This window comes from Petaurus breviceps, unplaced genomic scaffold (genome assembly GCF_028583685.1).
Source record: "Petaurus breviceps papuanus isolate PSGF00001 unplaced genomic scaffold, PetGlider_PUasm1.0 90822, whole genome shotgun sequence".
Classification (NCBI taxonomy): domain Eukaryota; kingdom Metazoa; phylum Chordata; class Mammalia; order Diprotodontia; family Petauridae; genus Petaurus; species Petaurus breviceps.
Genome location: NW_027187351.1, coordinates 3,314,430 through 3,335,785, shown reverse-complemented (window position 1 = coordinate 3,335,785; position 21,356 = coordinate 3,314,430). Strand labels below are relative to the sequence as shown.

Sequence of the window (21,356 nt, the reverse complement as noted above, 5' to 3'; positions counted from 1 at the left end):
GAGTGCATTAAACACCCTCAGCTCCCCCCTGGCCAACCAGCACCATGTGATAAATTTACATCAGATGCTGGGCCATTCACAAGAGAACTCTGGAGTTCACACAGTCTCCTCTTAGTGGCACATGGCTGAACTGGGGCATTGTGGGATCTGGCAGCTGAGCAGGTCCACCATGGAGTTATCAGGCTCAGATGCTTCTGACATGCTACTCTTTTCTGACCTGACTAGAAAAAAGAAACAATATCCATCCAGCCAGGCAAATGCTCACCCCTGAGTTCTCCCAAGCACACAGAGAACATAGGGAGTCGGGAAAGAGCTGGTGTTGATGTTGGTGGGGGCAGGGACACTTTTGGCTGGGAAGACAGATGGGCTTTTCCCATCTGGTTTCCTTGTTTAGAAAAAACTCTAGAAGCAGTGGGATCTAGGAGGATATTCCCAGTTAAGGAGAATCTTCTGGGATCTAACTTTTCCAGGGGATAGAGATGGGCAGAAATGTCCACTCTCTAGGCTTCCTCTTTCTCAAAGGATTATGAGTAATGAGACTGCACACATCACCAAATGGAATCTCATGTATTTAATCCTGTTTCCTAGCCTCCGTGCAACTCTTTGAAACTAGCTGAAGACTCAAGGATTTTGCTTCTGTCTCCTAAAGCTCTCTGGGAGGATTTCCTGGGATGGAGTGGGGGGAGGAGTATGGGGAGAGGTGAATCTTATTCATTCCTCTGTAGCCATTCTCGTCCTGAGGTCCCCTAAGGCAATCCATAGCATTCTAGTTACTAAATTAATTTACATTTATATAGCACGGTTCATCCCCCAAGGATCCCCAAGCACTTTACCAGCCTTGTGAAGGGCTGACTTAAGGGAAATACGCCAACCTCCAGGGCAGAAATATAGGTAGCAGGACAGAGCTTGGAATATATGGAAAAGGCTTTTGCCTGATTGGCATAAGGAACTTCTCTATTGGGAGAAAGGAGGAAAAAGAAAAACAAAAATGAAAACAAAACGGAGGTATAGTTCCAATGAATTCTCCAGGACTTAGGCCTCTAGGTGTTTATTCTATATCCAGCAGGTCATCTTTACTTCAGCAAAAGTTCACTGCAAGTAAGCCCTCTCCTGTGAGATTCCACCCCCCCCCCACACCCCCTGCCCCAACCCCTTAAGTGCATGAGATACAATATAAATCTTGCCATTTCAGTCAATAGCTTATTACCCTATCACTTGAAATAGGTGAGGAAGACCAAAAAAAGGTGAGGATTACATAAGATATAAACACTATTTTCTTCTTGGATTTCCAGCCTCAGAGCCCAAAACTAGGTTTAGGAACATTTTAAAGCCTTCATATTTTCAGAAAATGCTAAATAAACGAATCAGATCTTTTCCCATTGTTGTTAGGTCACATTTATCATATTCGTTATCATACACTAAGATTAATTGAAGATCCAGACATAGGATAGTGCTATATTGGGTGATTGTAAAGGATATACTTAGTTTTGAGGATTTTTTTCTATGTGTTTCTCAGATCTCTATTGTTTCTTAAAATGGGTCCAACAAGAGTTAATTTGCTGACTTCATGACCAGAATACAAAGGCCCAGAGCTTTAGAAACACCCAGAGGAGCTGGGTAGCATCTCTTCCAGTCTTTTCTTTAGACCCCTACATACTAATTCCAGGTCTGAACATCTTGAGTACAATGCACAGGAAAGAACACAGATCTTTTGAAAGTAGTTTTGGGACAGTAACAGTTTGGGAAATAAGTAGTAAAGGACATCTTTCTCTTTTGAATTGAGTCTTCTCAATCTTTGATGTTGCTTTGTAGTAAATATAATTATCTTTTTTTTTGTGCCTTTTGGAGGGCAATTTGGGGTTAAGTAACTTGCCCAAGGCTACACGGCTAGTATTTTTGTGTGGGTGTTCAGTGTCTCAGGCTGGAACCGAACTCAGGTCCTTCTGACTCCAGGCCCAGCACTTTACTCACTGCGCCATCTAGCCGCCCTATAAATATAATTATCTTAAGGCCAAAGATAGTTTCACTGTTATATTTGTATTCCCTCAGACCATCACAATTCCTGGCACATACTATAGTGGGTATTTAATACATCTATTGATTAATTGATTCCAAATCTGAGTAGTAGAGTTCGAATGTAATGGCCAGAAGGCATGCCCTGATTATTTATTATTTTGGTACTTAGTCTATCAACAAGCACTTATTAAACACCTAGTGTATGCTAGGTACTCTGCTAAATGCTGGGGATATGAAGAGAAAAAAACAACAACAACAACAATCCCTGTCCTCAAGGATCAGCAAAGACATGTACCTGTAGTGATATAATGTATATAAAATGTATCAAAGGAGATGAAAGGTATATTTTTTTTTTTCCAAGGGAAAGGAACTGACAATAGGGAGTGTAGGAGAGGGGGAAATCAGGAAAGATGTCATGTAGGAGATGACATTTGTGCTAAATTTTAAAGGAGGCTAGGGATTTTAAGAGATAGAGGTGAGAAAGGAGAATGGAATGTAGGCATGAGGGTGGGGTGGGGATAAGACTATATTGAAAAAACATGGTTTATGTGGGTATCCCATTCTGTAATTAGCATGTAAAGAGAGAGTTGCAAGACTGGAAGAATGAATGAAAATCATTAAGTGCTTACTATGTTTCAAGCATTGTAGAAGAGAGAATACCTCACTCTTTTTGTTATTTTCTAGCAGTGTCCTTGTTCCCCCTTTTTCTGAGCATCATGGGAAGTTTCACCATTAGCTATGGTTAGTTTAGCTTGTGACTTTCTTCTCATCTTAATACTTTCCCCTGTTTTCCTTCCTTTGTAATACTCTGAATTTGTTACTTCGGTCACATGTATGTTTTCTGAGAACTGAGAACAGAGGGCTTTAAATGTAGACTGAAGGATCTTTCTGTTCCAAGGACTCCAGAGTTCCTGCTGTGTGTGTGTGTATGTGTGTGTGTGTGTGTGTGTGAGAGAGAGAGACAGAGAGAGAGAGATTCATCCCTTCACCCTCCCATGCCTACAAGTCCAACTTTGTTTTTCCTTGCTCTTGAAATGCATCCTTTAATCTTATTTGCCATCTTCCATTGGGAAAGACTTGCAAAATCTAATGAGACAATCACAGAATTGGAAGGGATGTCAGTGGTCATTTTAAAGGAAGGTCAGATGACTCTTCTTTAACAAGTGGTCATCCAGTTCCTGTTCTTGGTTCAGTAAGAAGAGTACCGACTGTGGAAATGGAGAGCCTGTTTAAATCCCAAGTCTGACACTACCTTTGTGACTTTGGGTGAGTCACAGCCTCATTGGACTTCACTTTCCTTTGTAAAATGAAGAAGCCAGATTAGATGACCCTTGGGGTCCCTTCTGGCTTTGGTTCTGTGATCCTCTGTCTTCTAACAAGAGAGAGCCTATTCCTTTCCAAGGTAACCCAATCCACATTAAGATAGCACTAATCATTAGGAAACCTTTCCTTATGTTACATCAAAATCTACTTCCATCTACCTATTCTAGTAGATTTTCTATTGTTTCTAGTTCTGCCTTCTGAGCTGAAGTGAAACAAGTCTAGTTCACTTCTGTATAGTAAACCTTTAAATCAGTCAGTCAGCAAGCATGTATTAAATGCTTACTCTGTGTCAAGCACTGTGCTAAGTAATGGGGATAGGAAGAAAGGCAGAGACATTGTCTTTGCCCTCAATGCTCAAAGACAGCTGTGCACTTCCCGTATTATCGCTTCTTCAGTCTAAGTAGACTTAATTCCTTCAATTTTTGTATGGCACAGTCTCTTCGGCCTCTCTTATTACACAAAATGAAACCTTTAGGGAGGAGGAATGATGAGGAAAGAGGTGAGGAGTTATTATTTAGAAGGGTCATTGACATTGCTTACAATGAAATCTACCAGTGTCCCTAAAGTCTGGACACATGGGAAATCTCATTAACTGTGTATTTTCAAGAAATAAAATTAATGAAATTTTCAACATTTTATTTAATTAGAATAAATGAGATTTCATAGGAATACATAGGAGACACATATGAAATATCATTAATTAATTTAATTAATCTCATTAATATGGAAAACAGTCCCCAATAGCTTATGAAAGCTTTTATTCCATATGAAATTGTCATGGCTAAAATTTAGGCTAACTATGTTTTTCTCCATTTATAAGATTGTATAAGACCCATTTGTAAGACCCTTTTTAATGAGGATCTTTGTCTCCCCCTTCTTCAAGAGTGCCCTTGCCACAGAAACACTTCAGCTATAACTAGAAGGGAAGCAACACCCCACATCTCATGTGTCAATGTATATACATTGATATCAGGATGTGGTATCAGGTGATACCACATGGATACCACAATGGAGAAGATAGATGTCATTTCTTCAGCTACCATTGAAACAGTTTCCATTTTGCATAATTTGGGAGAATAATCCTTTTCTGGAAAGTGCCAAATGTAAAGCAGTCTTGAGCAGACTACTCAGCTAGGTGAGGTCATGATTTCTATATCGCATGTATATCAGTTGCAATCTGTTCTTAAAGGTCTTCCCAGTTTTCTCTGAAATTGTCCATTTCATCATGTATTATGGCATAATAACATTCCATTACATTCATCTACAAGTTATTCCTACTCTGATATAGTCAAGTGAGTAGAAGTAGTCGAACAATTAATACAATGATAAAAAAAAATTAGAGAACAAAACAACCTTGAAAGACTTTAGATCTCTAGTCAACTCAATGATAAACTAGGAGTCCAGAAGAATGAAAAGGAAACAAATCACCCGACCTCCTGACAGAGAGGAGATGAATTTAAAATAGAAAAGAGACAATCATTTTTGGACCTGGTTAATATGAGAATTTATTTTGCTAGACTATGAAGATAAGTACTGAGGGATTTTTTAAAATAAATTTGGGGAAAAGGGTAGTGGGAAGAACAGATTAATAAAAATACTCCTTAGTCAAAAATACAAATAATAACCTAAAAACTCTATTATGTGTAGCTTGCTTTTCCCTTGAGAATGTAACAAATTCAATATATAGCACAAACTTTGTATTGATTGATGGACTTCTTAATTAAGTTTTCATTTTTATTCTACTTTTTTTTAAGCAATCGGGGTTAAATAACTTGCTCAAGGTTACACGGCCAGTTATTTCTGGGTGTGGTGCTGAGTATCTGAGCCCGGATTTGATCCAGGTCATCCCGACACTGGAGCCTGTGCTCTAACTGGCTGAGCCTCCTGGCTGCCCCTTTTATTTTACTTTCTAACAATAAGGGAGTAATTAGCTCATTCCACTCCATTGTTCTGTACCTTAATATTTCCTACCCTGATTGTTTAGTGATTACAACTTGTGCTCATGGGCAAACTGTTGGTTTTGAATGACTCTTGAATCACAAAATCCAGAAGAGTACATTTTTTATATCTATTTCCCACCCCTCACCCCTAGACTTTACTTTTTAGAGAGAGCACCTAACTATTCTATCCTACCCCACGTGTGAGGCAAAGAGGGTAGGGCAAGAAGAGTAGCCTAACTTCACAAGTTTTAATCAATATATTACTTGCCTACTCAAGGCACACAGAAGGGGAGGAAGAGAGAGAATTTGGAACTCAAGACTTTGAAAAAATGAAAGTTATTTTCTCCATAGTTGGGAAATAGTTAAGAACATAAATAAAAATATATTTAAAAGGAAAAGTAGTCTAAGCCTATAAGCACGTTATTAATATTTATTATTGACTTCCTGAAGAAACTAACCAGGTGGAGTCAAATAGAGGCTTGTGATCAGAGTTGATGGAGTAGGTCTTGACTTGTAGGCTGAGTTCAGGCACTATCATTCCTATCTATGTCTTCCATCACTTTTCCTGGAGTTAAAAGAGAGGAGGGAAGGCTAGATAGTGCCTGAGCATCACAGAATTATATAATAATCAGGCTTGGAACATCTTTTAATTTTTTTCTATTTTACAAAAAAATTTTGAAGTTGATAAACATGAATGTGTTAACATATATAAAAAGAGAAAAAGAAAATTTCTTATGAAACCATGAAGCTCCATGACATTCAGCTTATTTCCTTTTTGATAGCATATAAAAATGTTCAACATGTGTTTCCAAGCTATCCTGATAATCTGTCTTCCCCTGAATCTCTAGTTCCCTTTGGCATTCTTCTAAATGCTTAATTGATATTCTTTCCTTTTAGTGTTACTTGACACTGTCACTATCCTCCATCTCTTGAAAAAACAAAAACCAAAAAACTCTGACTTGTAACAAGTAAGTATCATCAAATAAAACCAATGCATACCTTAGTCCTGTCTTAAAATGTTTGTATCATTCTTCATCTCTGGCCAATCACTTCTGTGTCAAGTAGGAAACATGCAGTCATGTTTGGTAATTGCTTTGTTCCAAGGCCTCAAATCTTTCAAAGCTGCTTTTCTTTTCATTCTTGTAGACTTTAAAAAAAGATTTCTAATATTTTTTGAAATATATTTATTTCATTTACCAAGTACATGTAAAGTTTTTTCATGCTTTTAAAAAAATTTTTCGAGTTCCTAATTCTCTCCTTCCCATTCCCTCCTCCCCTCTCCTTGAGATGGTAAGCAATTTGATGCTGATTATATATGTGAAGTCGTGCAAAACGTATTTCCATATTAGCCATGTTGTAAAAAAAAAAGACAAAAAACCGCAAGAAAAATAAGGAAAATTAAAAAAAAAAAGTATGCTTCAATCTTTAGAGTTTATCAGTTCCCTCTTCCTGGAGGGGGAGAGCATAGGTCCTTTTGGAATTGCGTTGGATCATTTTCTTAATCAGACTGGTTAAGTCTTTCACAGTTGATCATTCTTAGAACATTGACATTACTGTGTACAGTGTCCTCCTGGTTCTGAATCTGGGATGTGAGGATCAGCTTGCTGTTGGAACTTGCCTTACCTGACTAGACAGATAATCATCTAAAAGGCTGATCTATTGAAAAGATCACTGGATTGAGTTCTTTCATATCACTCCTCTTAAAGTGATCTTTATAAGTATCTTCATATCCTTTGGGGAAGCAGTTATTCACATCATTTGACCATGTATTTATTGGGGGAATGTTTCCATTCTTATGTATTTCAATTGGTATGTCTCTCCTCATTTTATCTGAGAAACTGCTTCTTCACAAATTGCTTTCATAATTTTTCCTTACACTAAAGTTATTTAACTGCCTTTTTCATGGTCAAACTGTTGACATACGGAAGGGGGAGTACATTACAGTTAAAAAGTAGAAATCTCTGTGTCAGAGTTAGAAGGATAAACCCATAAAGATTTTTCGTCTTCCAAAATGGCAGGATAGGACTTAAATTGAAGGAACCTAGATATATTTCCTTTTTTTTTCACTTCCCTAAGGAGGACCATGTAGTATTTTTACCTACATATAGCCTTTTAATCACTTTCTAATTGAGCACCTTTATTCCTAACCTGCTCCTAGAGACTGTTCTCATGGCATGTTTCCTTCCCATCCCAAACCCACAACATTCTGGAAGTCTATGTTTACCTTTGGCTTAGTTTATATAGAACTCCTAAGAGCAATTAGGCCCCTAATTGGCACAGAAATATACTTTTATTTTTTGAGGAATAGATCTTCTTACAGTCTGTGGGATGGATCAACTACATTGGGGCTCTTTTTATAAACAAGGTAGATTAACTGTTCTCACATTACAAATACAAAATCAAAAATCATAAGCACTCAGAAAACATATACATATCACAAAGCATGTATAATCCTTTAAACTTTCCCCCTGTAGTCAGTACCTTTAGTCCCTGATTTTCATTCTCTTCCCAAATTGTAAAGGGCATACATTATTTGTAGGTTCAAAGCTCTTTCTAAACCTTAGTTGAGCTGACTGAGTTGCTTGCAAAAGCATGTGATGCCGGTGGCCACCAGACTTTCCTGTGATTATGCAGGAGAATTTCTTGGGAGTCCTATTTTTGACCTTTGCTTGGTTCTTGACCACTGTTGGGATTTAGGGAATTCACTTTAGGAAAAATCGACTAGGAAGAATGGGCATTTTAATTGACCTCTTCTTGAACTCCATAACTGGTTTTCAGAGGAAGAGATAAAAGAGATACAAGAAGAAGGAATTCTCTTCCTTTTCACCCTATTTCTCTTCCCTTTACTCATTTCAGAATCACATTGGATTTTTCAGATTGTATAAAAGAAACAGCTCTGAATCCAGGATGTGAGGGTCAACTTGCTGTCATAGTAGTTTTACAATGATCAGGCTAGTGAACAGGTCTCTTCTAGACCTGTGTGACACTTAATGTGTTTATCAAGGGCTAAGGAAAGTGTTACATACACCCAGATGAGGAGAGTCACAATAGCCACACAAAGGAACATGGCAGAGATAGGAGTAATGACCAGGCAGCTTCTTTTGGAACTTGGCTCCATGATGAGACAGGTGATTATCTGAAAGGATGATCTATTGGAAAGATCACTGGATTAAGCTTTATGCTATCACTCCTCTCAAAGTGATCTTTGTGAGTATCTTCATTTCTCTTTTTTTATTTTAAGAAAATGATTTTTTCTTCATTCATACATACATTCTCTCCTTGATGTTTGTAAAGAGCTTCGAGTTGTTCTGAAAAATATGTTATACACACATATCAGTGTATTGTGGGTATATATGTGTATAATTTTGATCTGAATACCCTATATTTGTATAATGATTATAGTTTTCAAAGAATTTTCACACATAAAACTAGAACATAAGATGATAGACATTATTAATATGTCTATAATACAAAGAAGGAAACTTTCCTAGAGAAGTAGTTAAGTGACTTGCAAGGTCAGAGCAATTAACAAGGTTGGGACTGGAACACAGGTCTTTGCTGACTATACTTTCCTGTCTTCTACTTGAGAGAGGCTTCATGAAGAAGAAGGAACTAGACCTAGGCCCAGAAAGACTAACAGGATTTGAATGGGAATAGAAATGGGGGGTAAGCATTCCATGAGGAAAGTACAGTAAAGACTTTTAGGTAGAAATAAGCTTAGAGTATGGAAGAGACATTTGAAAAACAAGGTAACCTAATCTTAGAAACTTATTTTACATATCTATCTATCTATCTATCTATCTATCTATCTATCTATCTATCTATCCATCTACCTATCTATCTATCCACATGCATATGTATAGGTATATATATACATATGCATATAAAAATATTAGATATTTCATATATATGTATATATATGAATACATAGACATATAATACTTTTCCATTTAAATAGAGCTATTTAAAATGGAAACAATGAAAAGAAGATGAAGGAGAGTTGAAGATAATATGGTAGGGACCACAGGCAGCCTCACTATGGATCTCTTCTGGCCCAAGGAGCAACATTAATTTTTTCTTGGCTTTAATGTTCAAAAGTCCACGTATTAGAATTTGAAAGCAGTTTTCTCCATGTTTCATGCTCTAGTGGAGGGAAAGGTTTGAGGTTACAGAGGTGGACATGGGTCTTCTGCCTGGCCTTGCTCCAATAACCCTGGCACCTTCATAAATGTTAGGTCCTGGTTCCCATGGCTTCTGACAAGGTAGAGATGTAATTAACCAATGAGAGACAAGGTGTTGTTGAAGACTGAGCACCTGATTACTAATTAATCAGGCGTGAGAGCACCTTGTAGATGCATTCACTATTTAATTATAGCAGCCTCACTTGGCAAGGAAGCATATGCTCCCAGCTTAATCTACTGGTTTATACTGACATCAAATTGCCATTATCAGAAAGAATCAGGCCTTTTGATTATTTCCACTAATTTATTGAACACTTAAAATTAATGAACCCCAGGCCTTTTAAATGTGCTCGGTTGGTTTGGAAGATGAGGAGAAAGGGGGGTAGAGGAGGAAGTAAGAGTCTTCATTAGAAAGGATGATTTGGTTAAAGGTAAAGGGAATATATTTTATGGGTGATCTGTATTCCCATTGGTGGAAGGTACATTAGACACAAAAACAAACCTTTCTGATTGGTAGAAAAATAATAGGATGGGTAGCATGCCCTGCTGGTCACCATTGGCTTTTCAAAGAACATATGGCTAAAGGTTTCTTATTGTTTTGGGGCTATTTGTCTAGAAGACCCTGTGGCAATTTAGTTTGTTCAGCTAAAATAAAGAGAAAATGTTGAGAACCAATCATTAGATTAACCACTAGGGATTAAAATTGGGGATGGAATGAGGTTTTGTTGCTGTTGTCCTTGTCTGTTTGTTTTTGCTTGTTGTTCAAAAGAGAGAGGAAGAGAGGTTAAGGAGGGAGAGAATGGTGAATTCATCATGTATTTGCTATGTTCTGAAATTATATGTATGTTCCTGAGGTTATTGGTTTCATCACCATATCCCTCTTCTCTGAATTTAGTTTCAGGTGAAGACCAAGTTCAGCTTACCCTCCTGGTGAAGGAAGGAGTTATTTCAACAACTCCAGGTAAGTTCTGTTATATTAGCTAGAAGTGGGATTCTCCTTCAAAAATTCACATGCATTCTCAGGTCCCCACACCTCGACCCCAGCCTTCATATACCAATTGTATCATTTCCATATCTAACATCAATTTCATTGTAAGACTAATGTATAATTTCATTGTAAGCCTTAATGTATGTGACTGGATATCAAATAAAGCTATGAGAAAATAAATGTTTAATTTTTGAAGCAATATTGAAGCATGAATGGAAAAGCACAAATGAATGTTTTTCATATATATCATGGATAATATGTGGACACTGACTCACATAAATTAGAATGTGCATCTTCAGATGGCCTTCTAAGCCCTAACCATTTAGGAAGAAAACCTTAGAGTCATTCAAAATCAGTGAAGTATTGGTTCTGATTTCAACTAAAGAGATTAAACAATTATACATTTAACTGGAAATTATACCTTAGAATTTACTAAAGTGAAATTTACAAAGGCTGAATATATCATATGTACTATATAATATTTTCATTGTTCCATTTGCTTATCCCCAGGTTCAGGAAACTGAATTTTCATTAGTAATAAACCTCTTTCTAAGAGTTTCCATCTGCTTTTGACTATAAAATATTTTATACATTTAATAATTATTTTGAATGAGATTTCACTCTGTATTATTGCCTCTTGGATTTAATTTTTATTATATAGGCATATTATATGTATTAATTTGGGTGGGTTATTTGTCAGGCTACATCTTTGCTGAAACTATAAATAACCTTAGTTAATTTCTTTTCTGATTCCCTAGGATTTTCTATGTAAACCATCATATCATCAGAAAATGGGTGTAGTTTCATCTTCTTTTTCCTTATCTTTATGCCTCTAATTTCTTTCTCCTGCCTTAGAGCCATTGCTGGAATTTCCAGAATTACATAAAATAATGTCATGGGAATTCAGTCTACTTTTAATGGTTCTTCAATTCTACTTTGGAATCTATCTGTAGGTGGGTTGATTTCCATTCATGCAACATATCATAAAAATGGACAAGGCCAGTGATTTTCAGACTCTTCTCTGAAGACTAATATAGGATGCCATTTCATTTTCCCTAAAGAATGAAGCAGATGATATTTGTAACATCTTCTCCATGAGCCATGCTGAGAAATGACCTGCCAATTAATGGAAGGGTGGAGAGGGAATTGAGAATATGTTGATAATGATATATCTCTATGCAATTTTTATTACTGGGATTATTTTAAAACAGAGTCTCAGGTTCCACATCCAGGAAAGAGAGGCCCAAGCAAGGTTTGTGATTGGCAACCCAGGCATGGGAAATGTATTCTATTCTTGGCTGAGGACAAGGACAAGGTGTCCAGTTTCTCTTGAACCTCTGATTGAGTGTGTCTGTCTTTCAGTTTAGTTCATTCAGCTGTTAGGAACCAAACACAAACTGTCTTGGAGTTGAGATTCAGAACTGGAGAGCAGGGGCAGCAGCCATGGAAGAAGGATATAGAAGCCTAGATCCAAGAGGGGGCTTTTAGTCCAGTTATTCCCATAGTATAGCCATATGAGGTTATCTTCTTTTCCAATCAATGGCTAAACCCAGCTGAAATATTTTGCTCAGAGAATCATATTCAAAGGACAAACCAGAACAGAGAGCCAAAGCAAGGCAAGAAGGTAAATAGCTTCCCATGGAACCAATGTATGGAAACCTCTTAAGGAACAGGGGAAAGAGATAACAATTAGAGAGACTAAATAGGAAGTTAAAGAATTTGATGATTTGGGGTGGCTAGGTAGTGCAGTGAATAGAGCACTGGCCCTGGAGTCAGGAGGACTTGAGTTCAAATTTGACCTCAGACACTTAACACAAAAAACTAGCCATGTGACCTTGGGCAAGTCACTTAACCCCAATTGTCCTACCTTTCCCCGCCAAAAAAAAAAAGCAAAAAAAAATTTTTTTTAAGAATTTGATGATTTTCCAGCTAGGGAATCAGAAGAAGGAAGATATTTTTCTCTCCTACAATTTCCTGACATCTGACACTAGATCTAGTTAGAGATGAGATCTTTTTATCCGAAATGTGACATTTTTTCTTTATATTGCAATAACTGTATGGGTATACACAATATCATAAGATCACAAAAGTGGAGCTTGAAGAGACCTCAGAGACCCTCTAGTTCAAATCCCTAATTTTAGAGAAGAAACAAGCAAACAACTGATGCCTAGGATAGTTAAGTGACTTATCCAAGATCACTCAGCTAATAAGACAGTATTTGAAGGCTGGCGCTTTGACTTTACCATCAATGCTTTCTATTGAACCAACATAGTATCATCCCTATTATTAAATCGAACCTTTTCCAAGTGAATTAAATGGGCCCTTTTGTTCTTATCTTCTCTATATCTTATCTTCATGATCAACAATTTCCATTTCTCTTCTTATGACTTAAAAAAATGTATTCATAGATGGTCTCTGTCCTAGACTTTTTTCATTGCCTTTAGACTTAAGAAGGTTCCACAAAAGAATCAGAAGGACCAATATTGCATAAAGTCACACTTCTCATTTATTTCACTGCCTTGAAGCTAGATAATTTATCAATCACTCAAAGTTATAGCAGTCAAAGAGGTTTACATTAAGAGCCCGAAGTCAAGGAGGGGGAATCAGGGCTATTGCTTTGCTATATTCGATCATCAGACAACTCAGGGCTTCCTTATTATCTTTATTTTTTTCTTCTTTAGTCTCCAATTTCAAAGCATCCTTCTTGTATTATCATGTGCCTTACCTCTTCAAATCAATTTAGTTAAAGGAAACTTATGGGTCTTTAGATTAATAAATGGATTTAGACAATGAAGATTAAGAGTCATCACTAGTCCGTGAAATTCAAATGGAGTATATGAAACTTATCCTTTCTGTATGATGCTTTTCATAAATTGTACACTCATAGTCATTTTACTTCATAGGAGTGTACACACCATATCAGTAAAATTAATACTAATAAATGCATCATAAACTGTTAGAACTGGAAAGAAGGACATCATTACATATATACATATGTATACCAGATACTATGCTAGGTACTGGGGATGCAAAGACCAGTGTGTGTGTGTGTGTGTGTGTGTGTGTGTGTGTGTGTGTATACACTATGCAGAGACTCAAATGGATCTGCCATTTCACTAATGTAGATGTCTCCTTCAATGAAACAGTTCTTAACCCATCTATGCCTTTACAACCTCTATGTCTCCCTGTTTGCCACATAGCAATCTGATTCAAACAATCTCTACATAGTCAATTCTCTCTTATTCAGTGTAGTAAAAGAAAATCTACTCCATTTTTTTTAAATGAACAGCTCATAATCATAAAGCACTTGTTTAACCAATCATATTAAGTGACAAACATAATAGCAAACCATTCTGAGTGAATGAAATATATGAGTCATTTTGGAGGATGGTGTTCTTTTTCTGGCAGGATTCAACTTAATAAATATTTATAGAGTTCCTATTCTATACAAAGCATTGTGGTATGTATAGTACATTGATTCTTAACCTTCTTTCATTTCATGTGCCCCATTTTGAAATTTAGTGAAAACTAGGGACGCTTTCATATAATGATATTTTTAAAGGCATAAAATAAAATGTAGAAAGTTATGAGAGAAATCCAAGGTTAATTGAAAATAAAGATGTATTTTTGTCCCATCTAAGTTTATAGACCATTCCTGAAATCTAAATGGATCCTTGGTATAGTGTAAAGTAAGATCCATGTCCATAAGGAACTAGGCAACAAGGGATAGATAAATGAAAAAGCAATTTTTGTTAGCATTCATTGGCTATAAAATGAGGTAATCCCCATTTTATAGGGGATATAGCATACATTTTTGTGAAATAGACTGAATTTTCCATTATTTAAAGAATCCAGATGTTCTGATTTTCAAGTTCTGGAAATTTTTTTTTTTATAAAATGGGGATAATAATTCATACACTATTTACTTTGGGAAGCAGTTTGACTTAGAGAGTTGCCCTTGGAATCAGGAATCAATCAACAAGCATTTGTTGAACACCTATTAGGTGTCATGCACTGTGCTGGACTCCCCACAAGCAAATACAGGAACAAAATAGCCTCTATCATGAAGGACCTTACATTCTATTTGGGATAAGCACATATGATGGAAAGTTATTACAAAGGTATGTTAAGAAAGGAGAATGTCCTAGCAACTGGAGTGGTCAAGAAAGGCTTTCGATAGAAAGCACTTGACATGAGTTGTAAAATAAACTAAGTATCAAAGAGGCAGAGACATGAGGACAAACTGCATTCCCATAATTGAGGATGGCAGCAGAATTCTAACTGGAGTTAGATTACTGAGTTTAGGTACAATAGGAAAAAGGCTAGTTTGTTGGATTGTAAAGTGTGTGAAGGAGAGTAACATTAAACATATTTGGAAATTAAGTTGGAGCCAGAATGTGGTATGCTTTTAAATAGCAAACTGAGGAATTCTGATTATATCCTAGAGGTAAGAAGAAGTCAATGAAAAATTTTGAACAAGGGAGTATTCAAGAGCCCTATGTGGTTGGAAGCTCATTTTGCTGTCTACATGGAGGATGAATTGGAGAAAGGAGCTACTGGAGAGAGGACATCCAGTGGAGGGACTGTTATACTGGTTCAGTTAAGAGGCAAAAGACAGCATGAGCTAGCTTGGAGGCTGGGTGATATTTATATAAGAGGACGGATGTGATGATCAATTATTGTAATCACCAACATGTGCCAGGCACTATGCTTAGTGCAGAGTACAAAAAGAAAGGCAAAAACTCATGCCCACTCTCAAGAAGCTTATAGTCTAAGGGGGAAACTATGGTCAAGCAAGTGTGCACAAACAGGATACGTACCAGGGGAGCTGGAGATAATATCAGAGGAAAATCATGAAGCTTAATGAGGAATGGGAAAGGCTTCTTGTAGCAGGTAGGGATTAAGCTGAGACTTGAAGGAAGCAAGAAAGCTGGGAGGAGGAGATGAGGAGGGGGAAGGTTCTAAACGTGGCAGATATCCAGTGAAAAGGCCCAACACTGGGAGATGGAATGTCTTGTTCAAGGAATGGCAAGGAGGCCAGTATCATTGGATGGTAGGATATATGGGGAATGTAAGATGTAAGAAGAAAGGTGGGAAGAAAGAAGCCTGGTTATGGATGGTTTCAAAAGTCAAACAGAGAATTTTATATTTTATTCTTGAGGGAATAGAGAGCCACTGGAGTCAACTGAATAGTAGATAACATGGTCAGACTTGTACGTTTTTTTTTTTCGTTTTTGTTTTTTGCTTTTTGGAGGGGGGGGAGGGCAGGGCAATTGGGGTTAAGTGACTTGCCCAAGGTCACACAGCTAGTAAGTGTGTCAAGAATCTGAGACCGGATTTGAACTCAGGTTCTCCTGACTCCTGGGCTGGTGCTCTATTCACTGTGCCACCTAGCTGCCCTAAGGACTTGTACTTCAGAAAGATCATTTGGACAGCTGAGTGGAGGAGTGGCTGAATTGGGGAGATTTGAGGTAGGAAGTCAACTAGTAAACTATTCCAATGGTTCAAATGAGAAGTGATGAGCCCCTGTGCCATGGTAGTCTTTTAAGAGGCACTTCTGAAACATACTGGTTCAAAACATAACTAGTTGTGTATGTGATAACAATAACATCTTAAAATAAGGTGAAAGGAGGAAATTAATGTAATGAACAAAAGTTGCATTGAGATTTTTGTCATGTTCCTTTTATTTTGTAGTTCCACCTGCTGTCCCTGAAACTATTCTAAAATGGTCCCATCCTACAACGTGGCAAGATGTTGAAGAGGGCTGGGGTGGATTCAATCACACTACCCCAGCGCCAGGTGATGATGTTGTGATCTTACCCAGTAAGTAAACAAGCTTTGAATTTTTAATAATAAAAATGACCTTGTATACATTCAAAATGAGCACTAAATTTTATTGGTAGATCATATTGATTTCATTTAAAGGTATATTGCAGCATAATATGGAATATTTATTCAGTTATTTTTCAGTCATGTCAGAATCTTCATGTCCCCATTTGGGGTTTTCTTGGCAAAAATATTAGAGTGATTTGCCATTCCTTCTCTAGCTCATTTTGCAGATGAGGAAATTGAGGCCAACAGCATTAAGTGACTCACCCAGGGTCACCCACCTAGTAAATGTGTGGGGCCAGATTTGAACTCAAAAAGAGTCTTCCTGACTTTAGACCTGGCATTATATCCACTGAGCCACCTAGCTGCCCTCATATAATAATAATAATAATAATAACTATCATTTATATATATATATATATATTGCTTATTCTATGCCAGGCACTGTACTAAGAAGTTTACAATTATTATTTCATCTGATCCTTTTAAGAACTCTGAGAGGTTGGTGCTGTTATTATCCCAATTTCACATATGAGGAAACTAAGACAAAGAGGGTTAAGTGACTTGTTCAGGGTCACACAGTAAGTGTCTGAGAACAGGAAGAGTCTTTTCTCCAAATCTAGCACTCTATCCACTGAACCACATAACTGCCTCATAATAATATGTAATACCATTCCATAACATGGAATGTACCAGCATAATAAATACAATTTTGCAAGAAATGAAAACATGTATTTGATTTATGTTAATGGAGCAGGAAAAATACAGTAGATTAATAAAACCCATAATCAGCATTATAATATTGCCTTTGATTAATTGCTGTGACTGAAGGGGTCAAACAGATCAGAGTAGCCAAAAAGACTAGACCAAAGCTGACTCAGTCCTTTTTGAATGCCTCCACAGTCAGTCAGAGGCCCTCCACACATGGTTAACTGACTAGAACCAATTACTCAATGTTTGTACATGTTCTAAGGTCTCTCAGAGACACTTCAATTATATGCCATCACAATATTCCCAGATGCAGGGTCTTTAACCTCATCATTTGGGGATATACTATTAGAGGACCTCATTTCCTATTGCAATAGCAAGTAAGAGTATTGAAGCCTGGCATGGTGGATAGAATGCTAGATTTAGAGTTAGTAAGACTGAGTCTAAATCTTGTCTCTGATTCCTATTAGTTGTGTGACTGTGGCCAATTATTTAATCTATCCAAGCCTCAGTTGGCTGATCTGTGAGTACTTGTAGTGCCTACCTGACAGGATTTTTGAGAGACACAAACGAGGTGAAATCTGCAAAGTGCTTTGCATACTTGATAATGGTTATATAAATGCCAATGTTATCATTAAACCAGGTATGTTTGCCTTAGTCACAGTACAGGACTGGGAAATGGACCCAGAGAACCACAGAATATCAAAACTGGAAGGGAGGGAGATCAGAAGTCATCTAGTCTGATCTGCAGCTGAAAATATACATCCTATTTCAATTGACTCAAGTGGCTCCCTATTCCTTCCAGAATCAAATATGAAATCCTTTGTTTCGCTTTTAAAACTGTTCATAACTTTGCTCCCTCTTACCTTTCCAGTCTTCTTACACCTTACACCCCCACACACACACTCTGTCATCCAATGACATTGGCTTTTTTGCTGTTCCTTGAAGAAGACAATGGATCTCCCAATACCCCTAAAGCAATGAAAACAACATGATAGATGGAAAGCAAAAATGTAGGGTACGAAGTCACAGAGGCTGGATCTAAATCTCCACTCTGCTACTCTCTGCCTGGTTCCCTTTAGCCTAATCATTTAACCTATCTGGGTCTCATTGTGCTCATTTGTCAAATGAGCAGGCTGGACTTGAGAGTCTCAGATGTGCCTTTCAGCTCTTAAGTCTATGAGCCAGTGGGTGATCCTGGCCATTTGACTTTCACTCAAAAACTTCCAATAATCAGAAGTTAACTACTTCCTGAGGCAACCAGTTCTCCTATTGCACATTCTAATTGTTAGTAAGTTTTTCCCCCTTCTATCAGGTCAAAATCTTTTCTCTGAAACTTTCACCTATGAAAAGAAATTGAAGAGTTTGGGGAAAATTTTGTACATTTCCCTCCTTTTACTCAAACACACACATACACACATATACACACATGCATATATATATACACACATATACATATATACAAGTAAGTTATAAATGACTATAACATATATAGCTATATGTCTACATGTGCCTATACATATATGTGTAGATATAAAAATATATAGACAACACATAATAAATATCTATACATACCTTGGGTAGTGCATATATGTTTGCTTTGCTTTGTCCATGGCTCTAATATTTACTGTGTGATCATGGGAAAGGTATTGAAGCTCTGTGAGACTTTCCTCCTCTATAAAATGGGGATTAGAATACATTTGTTATTTCCTTCAGAGGCTTTGGGAACCTTTGGAAAGTTCTATAGGAATGTGAGTCACTTTTCTATTAAACATATTAACAATCCCTCTAAATCTTCTGTGGGATAGAATTAGTGCCCCAAAACTTGTATAGTATATTACTATGTCCAGATCATTCCAATGAAAGGAACACTTTTAAAAACAAAACAACAATGAAAAATTCCTTAACCCAAAATCCTTCAGGTATTACTTCTATATTCAATGAATATAGTTAGTGGAATGCTATGTTTTGGCTTTTTCATAGTAAGGAAGGGGCTTAACCCAAATGTCCCCTGCTGCAAGAAGCAAGAGAAATTTGTATTGGTGGCCAAGCTTCCAGTACCCTTTAGGACTGAGCCACAGTGTGGAAAAATCTTAGCTATCTTTTTTGGCACTATTTCTGACTGAAGTCCCCATGTGGGTTGGATTTCCGGACCCCCTGGAATACTTCATGGCCCTGGGCCTTTTGTCTTTTGTTCATGGTCTGTTCACAGGACATGTAAAAACCCTCCAAGAAACAGTGATATTAACATCAGAGACAATGTGGTTGGATGGAGAGACATTTTCAGAAGTATGAAGCTCTGTTTGAAATCAGTGTTTTCAGTTCAGGGTCCTTGACATCACAGATGTACTACTTTTTCTGCTTTCTTGCCATACTAACGGAATGTGGTGATAATGAATTAGATAAAACCACTGTGATAATGTTTTTTCAGATCAATTCATATGAATGTAGCTTTTTAAAATAATGAATTAATTTATATAAAATGAGAGGACATATGTCAAAGAACTTTGAAATGCTTTAAACACCATATAAATTTAAAATATTATTTGTATTAATAATCATTTTTAGTGTGGAACTGTGATTTAAAAGGTGTGGGGAACTCTGTAAAGAAATTCCCTGACACAAATCAACCCTTGATCTGATGCTTATCATAGAAAATTTCCTGGGACGCTGAGAGGTGAAATGAGTTGCCATCATCACATATGTTTTAGAAGTGAGACTTGACTGGGGCAGCCAGGTAGCACAGTGAGTAAGAGCACTGGCCCCAGAGTCGTGATGACCTGGGATCGAATCCCAGGCTCAGACACTTAGCACCTACCCAGAAACAGCTGGCCATGTAACTTGAGCAAGTTACTTAACCCCAATTGCTTTAAAAAAAAAAAAAGAAGTGAGACTTGAACCAAGGTCTTCCTGGCTCCAAGGTTCATTCCTATCACCCTATTTCCTTGCTACCTCTATTGTTGCTTCAAAAATTATTTTTAATAATTATTCTATATTTATAAAGATGCCATAATTTATAATGTTAGGCACTCTTTTGGTGAGGTTGGCAATAATTATTTTGGGCCTTAGTGGTAGTCTGAATTAATCGTTATTCCCGTTTCCCCCCACCTTCAAAATAAAGTTATTTTCTGGTCATCAAATAGGTCATATACCTTTCTCAATTTATTTGGATAAAAGTATTTATTACTGGGTCCTTGTGGTAAATGTTTTTTGGTAATAGTACTCAGCAAGTTCAGAGAAAAGTGAATGAACTTAGGCAGTTTATAATAAAATAATAACCCTCCTTCAAGTTTTGATGTTAATTTAGTTCAGAATTTTTTTTTTTGCTTTTTTTTCTGGAGGGGCATTTGGGGTTAAGTGACTTGCCCAAGGTCACAAGCCTAGCTTTTGTGCTAAGTGTCAGAGGCCAGATTTGAACTCAGGTCCTTTTGACTCCAGGGCCAATGCTCTATTCACTGTGCCATCTAGCTGCCCCAAGTTCAGAAATTTTTGATAAGGGATTTTAGTATGCCGTTAAAGTAAGAAATAAAAGGGCTGTTAGAAAAATTAGCCAATTTGAGCTTTGGGTAAACAGAGGAAATACATGTACTATATAAGCAGAATAAAAACATGGAAACTGAGGAACACAAGTAATAAAATTTAGATTAGGTGTAACTTAAGTCTAATACAAAATACATCTAGGTTTTGGATGACTGGTTTCCCTAGGGTTATTGTTGCATGGATTTGCTCATAGGTGCTGTTGTGGGTATCTGGCTTCCCAATAGTATCTTTGTTTATTCTGAAGTTAAGGATATTTGGATATCAGATTCCTATGTTTATTGTTCTTCAGGTAAAAGTCTGTAGCTCATCATAGGCTATTGGCCTGCTGGTGGTTTGCCTAACATAATATTACTTCCTAAGGATTTGTAGCCCTCAAAGCACAGGTGGAATAGTGGAAGTCCATAGTAAAATGTTCCTCTCTCCAGGACATAAGTATTAAGATAACTTTGGTCAGTCACTAGAGACCTTGGTTCTAATATGGAGGAAGAAAGAGGGTAAGTCATTGACAAGCACAGAAGGTATATTCTTTGCATGTGGTATTTCCAAATAGTCTTGCTGTACAAATAGCCCAGAGTAATACCAAGCATCCAGGTAATTTTTGCAAATGCAGGGATTTTAGAAGGAGTAAAGCACAATGAGTTATGGAGACATCTGTAATTTAAGTGTTCATGGGGAAGGTCCAGATTTAGGTTGCAGTTGAGCAATTAGAAGAACCAAAGGAGTGTGACCAAACACAGGCCTGAGGGGACCATTTCTACCATATTGGCGCTCTTGGTGGTGACACATAATATACAGAATAACAGAAGAAAATAAAAAGGAACTTTATTGTGA

The 21,356-nt window shown here is 37.1% G+C and overlaps 1 protein-coding gene across 1 annotated transcript in view; it reads left to right on the top strand.

Moving 5' to 3' along the window:
- PKHD1 (PKHD1 ciliary IPT domain containing fibrocystin/polyductin) overlaps positions 1-21,356 on the top strand; it is a 669,991-nt gene that overhangs the window by 390,925 nt on the left and 257,710 nt on the right. The window contains exons 51-52 of the mRNA XM_069070581.1: positions 10,356-10,421; positions 16,143-16,271. Of these exons, the coding sequence (XP_068926682.1) occupies positions 10,356-10,421; positions 16,143-16,271 (195 nt within the window). The remainder of the gene's footprint in view (positions 1-10,355; positions 10,422-16,142; positions 16,272-21,356) is intronic.